General features: G+C 40.8%; 1 protein-coding gene across 1 annotated transcript in view; it reads right to left on the reverse strand.

Annotated features, from left to right (window-relative positions):
* Positions 1 to 5252: 5252 nt before the first annotated feature.
* The window catches only part of pkr3 (double-stranded RNA activated protein kinase 3), a 30632-nt gene continuing 18158 nt past the window's right edge, over positions 5253 to 17726 (reverse strand). The window contains exons 9-17 of the mRNA XM_031902508.1: positions 17349 to 17421; positions 16385 to 16428; positions 14585 to 14707; positions 13683 to 13805; positions 12750 to 12933; positions 10216 to 10359; positions 7126 to 7224; positions 6598 to 6660; positions 5253 to 6516 (exon numbers count right to left, since the gene is read on the reverse strand). Coding sequence (XP_031758368.1) covers positions 6406 to 6516; positions 6598 to 6660; positions 7126 to 7224; positions 10216 to 10359; positions 12750 to 12933; positions 13683 to 13805; positions 14585 to 14707; positions 16385 to 16428; positions 17349 to 17421 — 964 coding nt within the window. The 3' untranslated portion in view covers positions 5253 to 6405. The remainder of the gene's footprint in view (positions 6517 to 6597; positions 6661 to 7125; positions 7225 to 10215; positions 10360 to 12749; positions 12934 to 13682; positions 13806 to 14584; positions 14708 to 16384; positions 16429 to 17348; positions 17422 to 17726) is intronic.

Consider the following 17726-nt stretch of genomic DNA (forward strand, 5'->3'; position numbering starts at 1 on the left):
ACAGTTTTGCCCATCCCCACTCAGGCAAAAGATACAAAATCAACCACAGACTCACATGCATCAGACTTTGTTGTATATTTTTTGATCTGCCCGTGTGGCCTGATTTATGTGGGTAAAACCATTACCACACTCAGAGAGAGACTTGGAAACCACAGGGCAGCTATTAAGAAAGCCTGTGCCAAACAGGATTCTATGGACACCAAAAAGAACTCTGGTCAGGTATTAGAAGTAGTCAACCCCAAGAACAAGGAGAAAAAAATATATAAAGAAAAGAAAAAAGCCTGGGAACAACCCATAGCCAGACACTTCATGAAAATCCTTTACCCACCCTCCATTGCATGGCAATTGACTATATACCACCACCCAAAAGGGGTGGAAATAGGAAAAAACATTTACTACAAAAAGAAGCCCAGTGGATTTACATTTTACAAATGGTGGTTCCAAAGGGACTCAATGAAACGTTGCCTTTAAGTTGTTTTATTTAAACTGTTAGGTATCTGTTGGTAAGAGTGTATTAATATATATGAATGATTGGATAGTACCTACCTATTAATAATGACCATGCTTTTTTTTTATATCTTTTCCCTTCCTATATTCCAGTAGGTTTATGGCTGCTTTCTATATCTACCTGACTATCATGGGGATGCAGTTCTCCTGGCGTGTTTGCCTAATATTTCTGCTCTGCTCTATAGTGCTCGGATTAATAACGTTTATTATTTGGGTGTGCATTGACATTATATTTTTTAAGGGGACGCAGTTCTCCTGAGAGCAAAGGCTAGCAGCCACAAGGATTCATGTCACACCCTTGGGGACACAGTTCCCCCTTCTGAGATTGAGCAGTGACTTTCAATATGAGGACGCAGTTCTCCTTTAAGACCCTGAGGATCGTTACCTAGGCCGGCCGTATGTAATTCAGGTAGGCAGTAGTATGCCTCCTTCTTGCACAAATATGGGCCTCTACTGATCCTGGTCTAACCCACAGCCAGCCTCATAACCTACAACCGACACAAGCTCATATAACAATGCGGGGCAATCCACTGCTATTTAACTGACGTAGATTACCATGACAACGCGTCTCTGCATATATGGCGATATATCACCGTTGCAATTATCTTTGTTCTACCCATTGTCCCCCTTCCCTGGTATATGGTCATTCTTTATAAAACTGTTTCTCTTTTTCTTACTACCTTATCATGCTTTTAGGCTTCCATATTATTCTGGCTTTGTTTATAGTGTTTAGTATGGTTTTTTTCATTTTTTCTCACTTTTTTTTTACTTTACTTACCTTTTGACCATTGTATACCACATGTAGTGACATCAATTTGGTGCCATTTCTTGCACTCAGGGTATTTAGAGGGGCTGTGTTCACTGTAGAGGCATCTTGAGATCCAGGAGTTGTGACCGAAACATTGATTTTTGTTTGTGCCAATAAAGGATTTTTTGTTTTTCTTCTAAGCCCTGCGAGTGCTGTGTCTTTTTGTTTTTTATATATACAGTATATACATATATATATATAATGACATTGTACCGCTCTTGACAGGAATACCTTTGAAAAATCTAAATTTATTGAAAAAAAATCTGTTTCAAACACTTCTTGGTAAACTCCCCTCTAAAATCTGTTTCAAACACTGCTTTTTAAACTCCCCTCTATAGGTTTTTTTGACATATTTAAAAAACCACCTCCATACATACAAATGTATTAAAGGACAAGGAAAGTCTAAAAACAACATGAGCTCAATAACTTAGCCTTAACACAGTCCTTAACATATTTCCTGAACTCACCGTGCTGTTGCTTAATCTGGCTCTGACATGGAAAAGTCTTGTCAGTAAATGCAGTACCTGCTCCTAGCCTGTGCAGCTTCCTGTCTCACTGAACACAGATTGTCCAGGACACAGACATGCTCAGTGCACAGCAGAGAGCTCCGTTTTTTTTTTTTTCCTTTCAAGATCTGCAGTCTCTGAAGAAATGTTTGACCCCCCTTAGCCCCGCCCACTTCACTCTACTGTCCAATCGGAATGCTCCTGTGTTTTTTCTAGTCCTGCACAGTGTCTCTGGCTGCATTTGCTGTGCTGAAATCGAGTTGGATAGAGCAGAAAGACTTTCCTGTGCCAACTTGAAACTGCATTACAGACCTTGCTATCCCACAGCCCCAGTCCCTTCCCAGAGGCTATTATCCCCCCACTGCTACTATAGGCACCATCTCTCCCTACTATACCTGCTATCCCACAGCCCCAGTCCCTTCCCAGAGGCTATTATCCCCCACTGCTACTATAGGCACCATCTCTCCCTACTATACCTGCTATCCCACAGCCCCAGTCCCTTCCCAGAGGCTATTATCCCCCCACTGCTACTATAGGCACCATCTCTCCCTACTATACCTGCTATCCCACAGCCACAGTCCCTTCCCAGGGGCTATTATCCCCCCACTGCTACTATAGGCACCATCTCTCCCTACTATACCTGCTATCCCACAGCCCCAGTCCCTTCCCAGAGGCTATTATCCCCCCACTGCTACTATAGGCACCATCTCTCCCTACTATACCTGCTATCACACAGCCACAATCCCTTCCCAGAGGCTATTATCCCCCCACTGCTACTATAGGCACCATCTCTCCCTACTATACCTGCTATCCCACGGCCCCAGTCCCTTCCCAGAGGCTATTATCCCCCCACTGCTACTATAGGCACCATCTCTCCCTACTATACCTGCTATCCCACAGCCACAGTCTCTTCCCAGAAGCTATTATCCCCCCACTGCTACTATAGGTACCATCTCTCCCTACTATACCTGCTATCCCACAGCCACAGTCCCTTCCCAGAGGCTATTATCCCCCCACTGCTACTATAGGTACCATCTATCCCTACTATACCTGCTATCCCACAGCCCCAGTCCCTTCCCAGAGGCTATTATCCCCCCACTGCTACTATAGGCACCATCTCTCCCTACTATACCTGCTATCCCACAGCCGCAGTCCCTTCCCAGAGGCTATTATCCCCCCACTGCTACTATAGGCACCATCTCTCCCTACTATACCTGCTATCCCACAGCCCCAGTCCCTTCCCAGAGGCTATTATCCCCCCACTGCTACTATAGGCACCATCTCTCCCTACTATACCAGCTATCCCACAACTCCATCCCTTCCCACAGTCCCAATATCCCACAGCCACAGGCAGGGCCGCCATCAGAAATCACGGGGCCCCTCACAAGAAAATTTTCTGGGCCCCCCTCCCACCAGTACAAAAGCAGTGCCCCCCCCCAGTACATTGGTAGCCAGCAGTGCCCCCCCCCTAGTACATTGCTAGCCAGCAGGGCCCCCTCCCCAAGTACATTTGTACCCAGCAGGGCCCCCCCCTAGTACATTGGTAGCCAGCAGGCCCTCCCCCCAAGTTCATTGGTAGCCAGCAGTGCCCCCCAGTACATTGGTAGCCAGCAGTGCCCCCCCCAGTACATTGGTAGCCAGCAGTGCCCCCCCCTAGTACATTGCTAGCCAGCAGGGCCCCCCTAGTACATTGCTAGCCAGCAGTGCCCCCTAGTACATTGCTATCCAGCAGTGCCCCCCAGTACATTGGTAGCCAGCAGTGCCCCCCCTAGTACATTGCTAGCCAGCAGTGCCCCCCCTAGTACATTGCTAGCCAGCAGTGCCCCCCAGTACATTGCTAGCCAGCAGGGCCCCCTCCCCAAGTACATTTGTACCCAGCAGGGCCCCCCCTAGTACATTGGTAGCCAGCAGGCCCCCCCCCAAGTTCATTGGTAGCCAGCAGTGCCCCCCCCTAGTACATTGCTAGCCAGCAGTGCCCCCCAGTACATTGGTAGCCAGCAGTGCCCCCCCCCCAGTACATTGCTAGCCAGCAAGGCCCCCTCCCCAAGTACATTTGTACCCAGCAGAGCCCCCCCTAGTACATTTGTACCCAGCAGGGCCCCCCTAGTACATTTGTACCCAGCAGTGCCCCCCCCAGTACATTGGTAGCCAGCAGGCCCCCCCTAGTACATTGCTAGCCAGCAGTGCCCCCCCGTACATTGGTAGCCAGCAGTGCCCCCCCCCCAGTACATTGCTAGCCAGCAGGGCCCCCTCCCCAAGTACATTTGTACCCAGCAGGGCCCCCCCCTAGTACATTTGTACCCAGCAGGCCCCCCCCTAGTACATTTGTACCCAGCAGTGCCCCCCCCAGTACATTGGTAGCCAGCAGGCCCCCCCCAAGTTCATTGGTAGCCAGCAGTGCCCCCCAGTACATTGGTAGCCAGCAGTGCCCCCCCCAGTACATTGCTAGCCAGCAGGGCCCCCTCCCCAAGTACATTTGTACCCAGCAGGGCCCCCCCCTAGTACATTGGTAGCCAGCAGGCCCCCCCAAGTTCATTGGTAGCCAGCAGTGCCCCCCCCCTAGTACATTGGTAGCCAGCAGTGCCCCCCCCTAGTACATTGGTAGCCAGCAGTGCCCCCCCCCAGTACATTGGTAGCCAGCAGTGCCCCCCCCTAGTACATTGCTAGCCAGCAGGGCCCCCTCCCCAAGTACATTTGTACCCAGCAGGGCCCCCCCCTAGTACAGTGGTAGCCAGCAGTCCCACAGCCACAGTCCCTCATCCCCAGCCATCCCACAGCCACCAGCCATCCAACACTCCCACATAAAACAGCATAAATAAAAAATTATTTAATTTAATTTTTTTTTTTAATCCATATATCCATAATATACATGTTAATCAATTTGACACTGAAAGCCCCTCTCCAGCGCAATCAGAATGAAAAAAAACCTGAGCGCTTCTTTCCCCCAACTTACTGAGCAAATGTCCAAAATATGGCTGCTGACAGATAAGTGCGCCACCCTGCAGCGTTACGTCAGGGGTCACAGAAGCGGCGCATGAGCATTAGGAGAAGGCGGAGGGGGAAGTGACGTCATGGATTTTGAAAATTTCGGCGCCAAACTTCAAACACCGGCGAATCTTCGGAGGGACTGTGCGGCGATCCAAAAGCAGGTACGTTTTTAATATAGCGATTCAAGAAAGGGGCTGCTGCCCTTTCCAAATATATTAATTTCCAATTTTTCCTTTCCTTCTCCTTTAAGACACTATTTTAACTAAATGTATTAATTTATGATTTTAAGCAATATTATGAATATATATATATATATATATATATATATATGTATATATATTTAAAACAGTGAGACCTCTACTGGTTAAATCTAAAAACATCATTGTTACAATTTTACCCTACCCAATATTAACACACATTAATCGGAGTTTGGATTGCCAGGGTAAGAGAAAATATGCTTTTATTACAGCAATGTTACAATATAATATGACAAAATTAACATAGAAACAAAAGTTTCAAAACATTTAAAAACATTTTAATTAAAAAGGGGAATTTAGTAATTTTATTGATTTTACTGTATACCTTATTGTGTGTTCCTCATGCTGTGTAAACTACATCTGTAATTTGGATTTAGGCCTATGGTACACTGGGAGTAGGCTCTATTGCTGTATTTCAAGACGAAGATGCGCCAGGTTTGGGTTATTCAATGGGATCCACTAACTATTGTTTTGACTTGTTATTCAGTTCTGACTGAAATCGGCCAGTCACCATTACTTAGTTACATTAATCGATTTATGATTAGTGGGTGTGTGCATTTTCTGTGTGAATGTGGATTTGTAAGCTCTGCTAAGGCAGGGACCAATATAAATGAAGAACAATATCTGTTGGGGATTACAGATATATGATGATGATACATTATAACTAGTGATAAGCAAATTTTTTTCGGCAGGCATGGATTTGCAGCAAATTTCTGCATTTCGCCATCGGCGAATTATTTCGCCAAACTTCTGTGAAAATTTGCTGCGGAAAAATTTGCAGCACGTAAAAAAAAGTAGTCGCGCATCAAAAAGGCCGCGGACGCGTAAAAAAAAGTGCAACAAATGCATTTCGCGAATTGTGATCTTTTATTGTACACAAGAGGAGAGTTATTTTTTTCTGTGTCTGCAACAGTTTCCAAAACTCTAAGAGCAGAAAATGTGAGTATTTAACTCCATTACCCCAGTTTAAATAATACGTTTAAAAAAAAACTGTATTTGTTCCTGAAAACAAAGAGTAAAGAAGAGCAATTCCCTTTTAGATCAGTGACTACTTGTACACATTTTTACAGGAGTGACTGCAATACATTTGCTGCTTAAATCTCACATTCTTTTCTGTAGGATGAGCAGAGTTGGTACGCGCCCGCGCACACACCATCACGTTCTTTTACTTGCATTACATTCTTAGGGGGTGAGGGTGGAGGGATAAAGTTGCTGGCAGGGAAAAAGAAAAAACCCAGTGGACCCCGCCAACCCACTCCGACCCTGAGGATGAGATTTTGGGCACAACCATTAATAGCAAGAAATGTGTGTATCTTCAGGAGTTGTTTTATCCGATTGCTTAACATGTTCTGGAATCCAAATAGTTATTTGTTTCAAAGAATTCCTTTAATTTTGTGGCTGTGGGTCGCTTTTTAGGATCTCTTGATAGCATTAACTTGATCGTACATATCTGGAGAAAGAAAGCAAATCTAATAAAAAAAAAAAAATAAAGACCACCAATGAGAAAATAAAGAAATTTAAAAGAAAATACCTCATAAGGGTACTTTGCTACAAACGTCTCTGGCAACTGGCAATTCCGTATTTTCTTCCATTCCTAAAAAACAAATAATATAAAAAGTCATATATACAAAAGCAATATGTATCACACGTATATATATGGCATGTTGTTTATATTTCACTTTCCATTTATAGGGCTTTTTGGCCAGGAATAATACATTTGATAGCTAGCAACCTTAAGAATAGATGTGTTATAAAAATATTATAGGGCAATAAAATACTGGAGAAGTAGTTGTGTCTGTCAGTTTCTGGCACTACATCATCACTTTCTGCCGTACTTCAGCAATTCAGTGAAGCAGAGTCTACACCAGAGGCACTTGCCAGTGGTTTATGTAGATGTTTTTTATAACAGTTAGGGCTCATTTTTAAAGAATTACCCAATGACATTCAATGGTGATGGTATAGAGCAATATTATATATTAAAAAAAACAATACAATTAGAAATTTACACACTAAACACATTTGTATAACCAAAAATAAAGGAACAGAAAAAAAAGCTTACAACATATCTCTCGTGTTCGGTGCCAAATATACACAAAAGCTCAACAAGTATTAATCCCAATGCAAAAATGTCCACTTCACAGTTATAAATGTTTTCATGCTGTTAAAAACAGAAAAAAGGTTTTAAATATTTAATTGTATAAAATAAAAAGAAGAGAAGTACAAAAGGCAAGGAATTAGCACAATATTGTATTCCCAGTGTGCTTTGTGGTTTCTAGAAGTTATTGTATGTGGAGCTAGCTCTGAACCTATTATTGCATTACCCCTGTGGTCCTTTCAGCAATACCATCCCATGCTAGAACAACAAAGTTACCCTTATTAGTGCCAAACTAGATGATTAATTACCATGGCTTTTGTTTTTGTTTTGTTTCTCCTTAATCTTTCTGGATATACATAATTACATTTATCCCATATGTATTAAAAGGTTCTAAGTTGGCCCAGAAGCAGTAGCCCATAGCAACCAATAAGATGATTGCTTTTAAACAGGTGACCAGTAAATTATACCTGCTGATTGGTTGGGGGGGATCCTGCTCCTGGGCAAACTTAGTGCCTTTTGTTTACAAAACCCCTTAGTATTTTAGTGCAGGATATTTTGCAGGACTTAACTTCTTGCCAATATAATCATTTTTGTGGGTAACTTTGCCATTAATTGGATTACAGCTAATGAGGCATTGGGGTAACGTAGGTGCTAATAAACTGAAATAAACTGAAGGAAAATAAGAGTTAGGGAGCTTACTGAGTTTTCAAGCAAAGTGATGTCAGCAGTTATAATTACTGTTTAGTGTACTTGTGTCACAACCCATTGGAACCTCTGTATTATAAAAATAAATGTACTCCTTGCAGTCAAATATTGAGATATTAGAGGTCTATTCCAAGTTCCATAAATAAGTAGTATAAATGTGCTAAGCCTGCAGCCTTCTGTCTTTATATGGTCTTTATATGGTCATGGACTCTTATGTGTACATGATTTCCTAAATACAAGGCAACAAACCAGATGAGCCAGATAAATAAGGCTTGTATTCATGTTTAAAGCTGACATATGGTTATCAGGTCAGGAGAAATTCATTTTTACTTTAACAGATCATTTGAAAAATCAGGGCTGCTACTAATATATGCAGTTTGTTAGGCTGAACTGATGGTTTCATGACCCCCAAAGCTGGTTTAGTACCAGTTTTTCACCTTGTTTCATTATGACTTTCTATTGGTGGAGGGATTTTCACTATTCAGAGGGACAATGGCGATGTATCATAAACAGAGCGGGGCCCAATGTTTCCTCAAAGCCACGTGCACACACAAATTTTGATGCCAGCTCTCAAATTTTGTATGAAAACACTAAATTTTGTATTTCTGACCCACACGCTTCTCTGTGCACTTGGTATCATTTTTGCGCACGCAAAAAAATGAAAGGGAACATAGATGGTGGGACCCATTTTTGAGTACAGACCCACAGGTTAAGAATTCCTGGCATGAATGTTATGATAATTATGTGATCATATCTAAGAGAAGAACATGCACCTGTAATTTGTTTTGCTTCAAATTGCCACTGAGTTTTGCTGTATTGATATTGGGCTAAATCTATCTTTTCCTTGTACAATTGGTCCGTACTGTGCACCACTCATGTATTAGCATATCCGGTAATATTACTCCTCACACTGGACTTGTGTAAGGGCTAGTGAAAGCTGCAGCTTAATAGGTCTCTAGCTATTAGCATATATGTATATATATATATATATATAAAGGCTGAGGAGGCATACACTTATAGGGCTTAAAACCTGGGTGCAAATCAGAAATATAACATAAATATGTAAAAAAAATGCTGATGCACACCACTAAAATGTTATCAAAAAAAGATACATATTTATATGTACTAAGATGTATTGCACCTAAGCTTATATTACACGTTATAGAAAGTTATGCATTATGCATTTTATTTTACAGATTACCTGGAATTATGATTGGTCTGATATCTGCTGGAACTGAGGTCTTTTTAGGGTTAACACGGTTGCTCCAGAGAGGGGTGTGGTCTGGTGGTGGTTAATTGGTGAGTGAGTCTTTATAAGCACTGTGTTTGCTAATCTTGTATCTTGATAAAGGTCCCAGGTGAGGACCGAAACGTCAATCCAAATAAATTGAGTATCTTTTTTTGATAAATTTTTCCTGGTGTGCATCAGCATTGTTTTATATATATATATATATACACACACCCACACCAGAGGCCGACGGTTGTATGGCCATGCTGGGAATTATGAACCCACAATACAAAACTAGACAGGACATGTAACAGAAGTTGCAAAATTTGCATCATGTTTAGTAAGTTGCAGCAACTAATCACCATTTACTGGTCCTGTTTTAAAGCAAACATATGATAGGTAAATCTATAGGTTATGACTTAGCGTAAATTATGTGACTTTTACCCTCAACCCCTGCCTGCCTGCCAGGAAAAGCGTAACTTAATATGTCACAAAAAAGCATGCATTATTCAACAGCTGAATTACACACTACACTCTATATTCCCTTGGTACAACACAAAGCTTCTAGATTCATGCATACAAGGAAATAAGGATTCCCTTGTATGTACAATGTATACTTTACATATTCCCAGCATGCCTAGCTGGTTTACTAAGTTCTCAGTTTAGGAACAAATGACAGTTAATACAAATTGGCATAGGCCATTAACCCAGGGTCAGACTGGGGGGTTGCAGGGGCTGCTGCCCCAGGGCCGCATCACCTGCACCCCCCGCAGGGGCCCCCGCTGCACCCCCTCAAACCTCCTGCAGGGGCCACCCGCCCAACATCCTCCCCTAAGCGCGCGTAAGTGAAACACATCGGGGGAGAGGGCATCAGCAGCCCGGGGAAGTGGCATCAGTGACAACAGTGACAACTGATAAAGGGCTAAAGGGTAGATATGATTACCATGTAAAAATGTACAAAGAGAACACAGCAAAAACTCTGTTTCTATTTACTATTAGCTCTTCCCTGTGCACCCAAGGGCATCCCTTGAGATTAGGAAAAAGTAAGTTTCATCTTTATTCTAAAAAAAAAATATTTAAGAAAATATGTGATGATTTCATCTAGATATAAAGATAAATACCTGTTCTGGGGCCATATAAGATGGAGTTCCAATGTCGTGGGTCCGAAGTAGTGCTTCTGTGCTCTCCTCACTAGCCATCTGAGTCACTAAACCAAGATCTCCAATTTTTACCCTCATGTCTTTGGCAAAGAATATATTTGCAGGCTGTAATAAATGTAAAGAATTTTAAAGCAATCTTAACTATAAAAACTATGTACAGTAATTCTATCAAATATAATTCATTGTAAATTAATTGAAATATACTCACAATTTTTTTCATCACATTATCTCTAATTAAATGTAAGTTAAGTGTTATAAAACTAAAATGTATATAGGTATCCATAAACACAATATTTAGAAAATGTCAAATAACAGGAAGGACACCTCCCATAGACTCAATTTTAAGCAAATATTTAAAATTTTTAAAAATGATTTCCTTTTTCTCTGTAATAATAAAACAGTGCCTTGTACTTGATGGGAGCTAAATTGCATAAATCCATATTGGTGGCAAAACAATCCTACTGGGTTTATTTAATGTTTAAATGGTTTTTTTGTAGACTTAGGGACACATTCATTAAAGTACGAATGAATCCGAATACAAAAAAATCGTATTTTTTCTAAGTTTCCGCACTGTGCGTATTTCCGCTGATTTTTTCGCTAATTTGCGTGTCTTTTTCGTACTGTGCGTCAAAGTTTACACGACGAAATCGTATTTGTCGCAAAAAGTGTGATAGTTTTCGATTCATTCAAGCTTCGGTATACTTGGACCAGGTTGGAGCTGCAGAGTGCCATTGAGTCCTATGGGAGACTTTCCTTGGGCCGGGTTGGAGCTGCAGAGTGCCATTGAGTCCTATGGGAGACTTTCCTTGGGCCAGGTTGGAGCTGCAGAGTGCCATTGAGCCCTATGGGAGACTTTCCTTGAGCCAGGTTGGAGCTGCAGAGTGCCATTGAGCCCTATGGGAGACTTTCCTTGGGCCAGGTTGGAGCTGCAGAGTGCCATTGAGCCCTATGGGAGACTTTCCTTGGGCCAAGTTGGAGCTGCAGAGTGCCATTGAGTCCTATGGGAGACTTTCCTTGGGCCGGGTTGGAGCTGCAGAGTGCCATTGAGCCCTATGGGAGACTTTCCTTGGGCCGGGTTGGAGCTGCAGAGTGCCATTGAGCCCTATGGAAGACTTTCCTTGGGCCGGGTTGGAGCTGCAGAGTGCCATTGAGCCCTATGGGAGACTTTCCTTGGGCCGGGTTGGAGCTGCAGAGTGCCATTGAGCCCTATGGGAGACTTTCCTTGGGCCAGGTTGGAGCTGCAGAGTGCCATTGAGCCCTATGGGAGACTTTCCTTGGGCCAGGTTGGAGCTGCAGAGTGCCATTGAGCCCTATGGGAGACTTTCCTTTGGCCGGGTTGGAGCTGCAGAGTGCCATTGAGTCCTATGGGAGGCTTCCAAAATCATGCACTGAAGGATCAAAGTCAGAAAGGTTTTCCCGCCATTTATGATTGTTCGGATATGAAAATTATGTGACTTTTGGATCGCCAATACGATATTATCGTGACTATTATGATTTTTTCATAAGCATTTTTGTGATATTTCCGATCATCAGAAATTATTGTATCTAATCTGAATTTTACCCATTTCAGGATTCAAACTCGTACTTTGATGAATCTGCCCCTTGAGGTACGGAAATTTGGTTTATAGAAAAACCCTTTATCTGAAAATCACCAGGTTTTGAGGGAGGATGAATATTATAACTGAATATGAACTTTATATAAAATGTTTCCTTTAATGTGAACTGTTAGATTTATGAATATTGTACAAAGTTGAACAACCCCTTTAACTCCTTTGCTGAGATCACACCACCATTTTGGCATTTGAAAATCAGTCTCAAACGCATGTCAGTGGAATGGGCTATCAAAGATAAGCCAGTGGTCCCAGTAATAGGGCTGTCATCCTCATTTTTATTGCAAAGAAATAATAAGTAATAAAATGTTTCTCTTCCTTTGCTGCTGGTGATTCCATTAACCTTCTGGCCAGTTTCAACCTTGTCTAGACCTTCTATCTGACCACAGGCTTTATTATATTTACCCATAATCCTCCAGTAGTGTAATATACCCTTACAAATCAGTGAGGGGATTGGCTTTATGAAGGAATGTGATTATAAAAGTGGGGCACAAAAAGTGTTAAAGGTATAATAATGGATTTATAGCAGAAAAGCCATTTATGTTAGTTGGTAGCCTGTGAAGAAATGCAGCAACAAACATTTCATGAATAGTGTTCCTGGGATACACTAAAAATGGGGATTTGGTTGGAGATGCAGCAAATCCAAGATTTGGATTAGGGTTCAAATAAAAGCCAACACTTTTTGCAGGTTTTTTGTTCACAGATGAATAATTTTTTTTCCTATTCTATAATTTTAAAAGTAAATTTACATTTTGGATTCAGTTTGGTATCTGCCCAAATTTTTGTGGATCATTTGGTATTCAAACAAATCCAAGAATGATGGATTCTGTGCATCCTTATAAAAGGTTTAATTAGGAAAATGGGATATATTTAGTATTTGCTTACTTTAAGATCCCTATGTATAAGTTTTTCTGAATGAATGTAGAGTACGCCTTCAACTATTTGCCGAAATATATTAAGACTTTTCACTTTATCCACTATCTTCATTTTTCTAATCCAGTTTTTCAAGTCGCCATTTTCGCAAAACTCCATCTGAATAAAAAGGTACTCGTTCATTCCATCCGTGTTACTAAAGAGATAAAAACAGACATTATACTTTGCATTTGTGGAAAAAGATGACGTTTATGGCACAATTATTTACTAATTGCCCTGTAGGTACACAACTCTGTTGTTACTTGTCAGCAAGTAGCATTTACTGTTTAACTGTTTAAAAGCAAACATCTTATGCTATGGGTTACTGCAAATGGGCATACTTAATTACTTTTATTCCATATGAGAAATCCGCATTTTAAACAAAAGGATCTGTGCATCTAATTTACCCTTAATCTGCTTTTTTCACAATGATGCTGCATGCAACAAAAGGACTTCTTACTAAACATTTTAGATGTTCATTACTTCCAACATTGTAAAATTAAAAATTAGGACATGTCAGGCAGATTTACAGATAGGTCAGTTGTTTCGTAATGTTGTTACATCCCTGGACTAAAAATATGAGCAACATTGCCTTTGGTCTCAAAGTGCTGGGCGTGACAAAACTGAGGGTGGCAGCCACCAGCCCTGCTGTGCACCTCTACAGTTGGAGAGCCTGTATAGGGGACACTGGGACTTTAACTTATGTATAAATCACAAATGTAAACATCAGCATTTTCTAAGAAGAGTTTTACTGGTTAAAATCAGTTTATTATAAAAGCATTAGAAAAATGCCAAGACCAACGAGAGCATTAGATAATGCAGAACTAAAATAATTAATTGTCAGTTGCAACAGAAACGAAAAACTCTTCTAAATGAAATGAAATTTCTACATTCGGTTTTTGTTACCTGGAAGTACTACAGCTGTAGCTGGTGTCTAAAGAATAGTCCATTCCAGTCCATGAGTGGAAATATCGAACAATGTTTGGATGATCTAAACTTGCTAAAGCTTGTACCTCCAACTTGCATTTCCTTACCGAAACAAGAACACACATTAGATGACTGAATATTACTGCTATTCAAGATAACAAAAAGTAAACAGAAACTGGGGTAATGTTTAAATAATTAAAAAAGGAGGCAGGTCTGCCATGAGGCACCGCAGGCAGCATTTTCGAGGAGTGCCTAGAAGCCTCCCTTTACATTGCCCACCAGCATGTCATTAAAAGACACTATGGGGCAGATTTACTAATCCACGAACGGACCGAAAGCGTCTGAACGTGTTTTTTCGTAATGATTGGTATTTTTGCGACTTTTTCGTCGCCATTGCGACTTTTTCGTATGTCCCGCAATTTTTCCGTCGCCGCTACGGTTTTTCCGGTGTTTACAATTGCTCAATACAAAAAAATTGCGATGAAAAAGTAGCGCAAAATATGATAAAGTCGTGACGGCGATGGAAGAATCGCGCAAAATACGAAAAAAACGCGACGGCGACGAAAAAGTCGCAAAATTTTCGTTTCCAATTTGATTTTTTCCCATTCAGGATTCGGATTCATGGATTAGTAAATGTGCCCCTTTGTGTCTGGTTTTTTTTGGGCACAAAAACTTCTCAAACTTTAGTATATGAGCCCTTATAATGTTAAGTTAACCATACATAGGCAAATACTGTTAGCCAATAAGTGAACCAACTCCATAAAGCATGCAGTTTGCTAAGTACTAAGATCAAGGCCTGTAATCATATTAAAAGAGATATAGATACCTTTAATAATTATAAATTGCTGTGTGAGACAAAAATAATTTAAAAAAATACTCACTCGTTGCGCATCTTTACTTTTTTCACTGCATAATATTTCTTGTCCATGGTTTTCAAAGCTTTAAATACTTTGCCAAATCCTCCAGTTGACAATTTGGTTATATCCTCAAATTCCCAAAGAGGGCTAAGAATGCAGGATATGAAATTACCATTAAATAATCATTTCTGTAGTTTTTATGTTTGCAACAAAAAAAGACCTCAAAAAGTTATCACTCTAAGGCTAATGCCAGACGTGGCGTTTTGCGTATATTTTTGGCAAGCCGAAAATCGTGCCATACGCCTCCTACCTGTGCCTGCACCTGAATGAAATATGCTCAAGTGCAGGCACATGTAGCCGATATCCACCGAAGATATGAAGTGTTTTTTGGCGGATATCGGCTACATGTGCCTGCACTCATTCATTCAGGTGCAGGCACAGGTAGGAGGCATATGGCACTATTTTCGGCAAGCGATTTTCGGCTTACCGAAAATATACGCCAAAAGCCACGTCTGGCATTAGCCTAATCTGTTAATTTTACCACCAGACACTTATTTACTTATTTGAGTCTTACTCATTGGGATATTCGCTCATATATACACTCATTCAAGACCTCACCAGAGCTGTTGTGCAGGCCCTCTTAACCTCCTGAAGCAATAAGTATCTTTATGTAATTTGTTTTTATATACCCTTCTATTATACAGGGCTGTTTAATATGTTGCCACTTATGAGCAAGAGTCTAGTGGAAGTTTACTATCTACCTGCAACTTTCTTAGCAGCAGTGGGAACCTGTTCTTAGCCAGGATACAGGTATATAACAAAGCTACATCACACATGATCCAAAAACATTCTTTTCTTCCAGGTATCCAGCAACTGCCTAGTGTAAAACCTTGGTCATCAACTGTAATCTATAGAGAGGAAAGTAATATTCCTAGGGGGTCATTGGGATCTGAGTACAGTTATTGGATCTACTATACAGAATGCTCAGGACTTAAAACCACACCCATGTTATCGCAAGAGCTTTTAAGACCATACCCACGCTAATGGTGGTAGCGTAGAAAAAACCCAAATGGTTGGTGCTCACTGTAGGGATATGACCCTTCATTTATATGTGAAAGAATTATATTATGTCACATTAAGACATACAGGCAGGGTCTAGGGTAGGCGTGTGCCATACTCTGCTTGCCCTATTCTGCCTGTGTATTCCATACCATGCCTGCCCTACCCTGCCTATGTGTGCCACACTCTGCCTGCCCTATACTGTCTGTGTGTGCCATACACACAGGCAGCATAGGGCAGGCAGTAAATACTGTCTGAGGTGTGAACAGGTAAACAAAGTAGGACCTACAGTCTGAGCCTGAGGTGTGAACAACACAGGGGTTTAAAGGTGTGAACAGTACAGGGGATTACATATATAAACAATACAGGGGGGTTACAGCCTAAATCTGAGGTGTGAACCATGCAGGGGGCCAGTTAATCTCAGTACTGATACCATTTAAAGTTTACACAAAGCAGCCAGACAGGTGGGGGGCCACGAGTTGGACAGCACTGCTCTACAACATTCCTGTACTTTGTAGCTTTCTAAATAATGGGTTTCAACATAATAGATCCCATTGTAGAATATGTATTTGCAGACACATATAGGTTTTGGACCTGAAATATTTGTCAGAGTGAGCTGGTGTGGTTAATATCCCTAGGGTATTGCATACCATCCTGATATTTTCTACAAATATTCTAGTCATTTTATAGAACTCCATAAATTCTTAACAGGAAGGGAAGGAAAACTTATATGCTCATGTTTAAAACGATGTACAAATCACTAACCTTTGGACAAAATTTGCTGTACTCTGTGTTCTGTGTGGCGATCTCTAAATAAAATAGAAGAAATATTAAACATTTTCTGATCAGAATACAAATGTAAATCCATACATGGCCATTCAGTACAGGTACTTCACTGACAATACAGGCTTTAAAAGGGAACAGACTGGAGGGAGGGACAGAGAGAAGGGAATGTGGGGAGGGGTTTGGAGACCCTGCAGTGAAGGGAGAATGCTCCTTGAAAAGAGACTTTGATTCAGCCCTATAGAGCAAGCTGTAGAATGTTACTAATTATGTAGCCTCTACTAAAATAAGATATTATAAGTTACCTTGGATTTATGTGACAAAAATGTAAAAAGCACTTTGCTGAAAGCCTTGTGCTTTTATACAGTCCCAAAACACCAAAGTGATTTCAAATATCTTTATAATAGTGGAGTTATTACAGAGGGTAATCAGTCATCAGTGATGTAATGTCTGTCACATGGTTCACTAAAATGCGCATATCATAATAAATAATGTATCCCCTATTGCAAAATATGAGGATATTAAAAGTCACTTTGCAGTTCTGTATAAAAGCACTTAGGCTGCAGCCTAATGCAGTATATGTATATGGTCATTGAAATGTGTGTAAAAAATAATGTACCCAGTTATAAGTATATTATACTATGTCAGAGTTTCAAAACTTGATTCAAAGCATTTATCCTCAGACCTAGTCATGGAATTATCTGGTGAATTCTAATATTCTTAAAATTTCCAATAGTAGTTAGATCATTTAATATATGCTACAGGGCTCTCCATTAGAGGACCAGGGAAGAAATGGCTTCTTGCCATCACAATATCATTTCCAATTCTAATTTGACCCATAGCCATGTACTTTGTTGGGTGACTGGCCAATACATGGTCAGAAGGGACCTCCCTAGTAGATATATCTAATTACAAGCTCGTATTTTAATATAAAATATTTCTGTACCTCAGTAACTGCAGAAATTACTTGAGTTGCTCCATTTCCTAAACTTCGCCTTTCAATACTTCTGTTGCCATTGCTGACAAAATGAAAAAAAAAAAAATAATGCAGTTATTTTTTATTTATAGTCTAGTTATACATTTTCATGTTAGTATTACATTAAAAATAGCATCTTCAACAAAAGCACCATAAATAAGGCTAAAGTTGAGCATGGGTTTACATTTTTTATATGAAAACCACAGAAAAATATGCACTAATGGTGACAGTTAAGTCACAGGGTTCATGTACCAGTCTAGAGTTTTAGTGGTTCAGTAAGAACAAACTTCTGTCAAGCTTTTTGAAGAGATTGTCTGACTGTTCTTGTAGGTTCCGGCGAACCCCTTC

The sequence above is a fragment of the Xenopus tropicalis genome, chromosome 5, assembly GCF_000004195.4.
Source record: "Xenopus tropicalis strain Nigerian chromosome 5, UCB_Xtro_10.0, whole genome shotgun sequence".
Taxonomy (NCBI): domain Eukaryota; kingdom Metazoa; phylum Chordata; class Amphibia; order Anura; family Pipidae; genus Xenopus; species Xenopus tropicalis.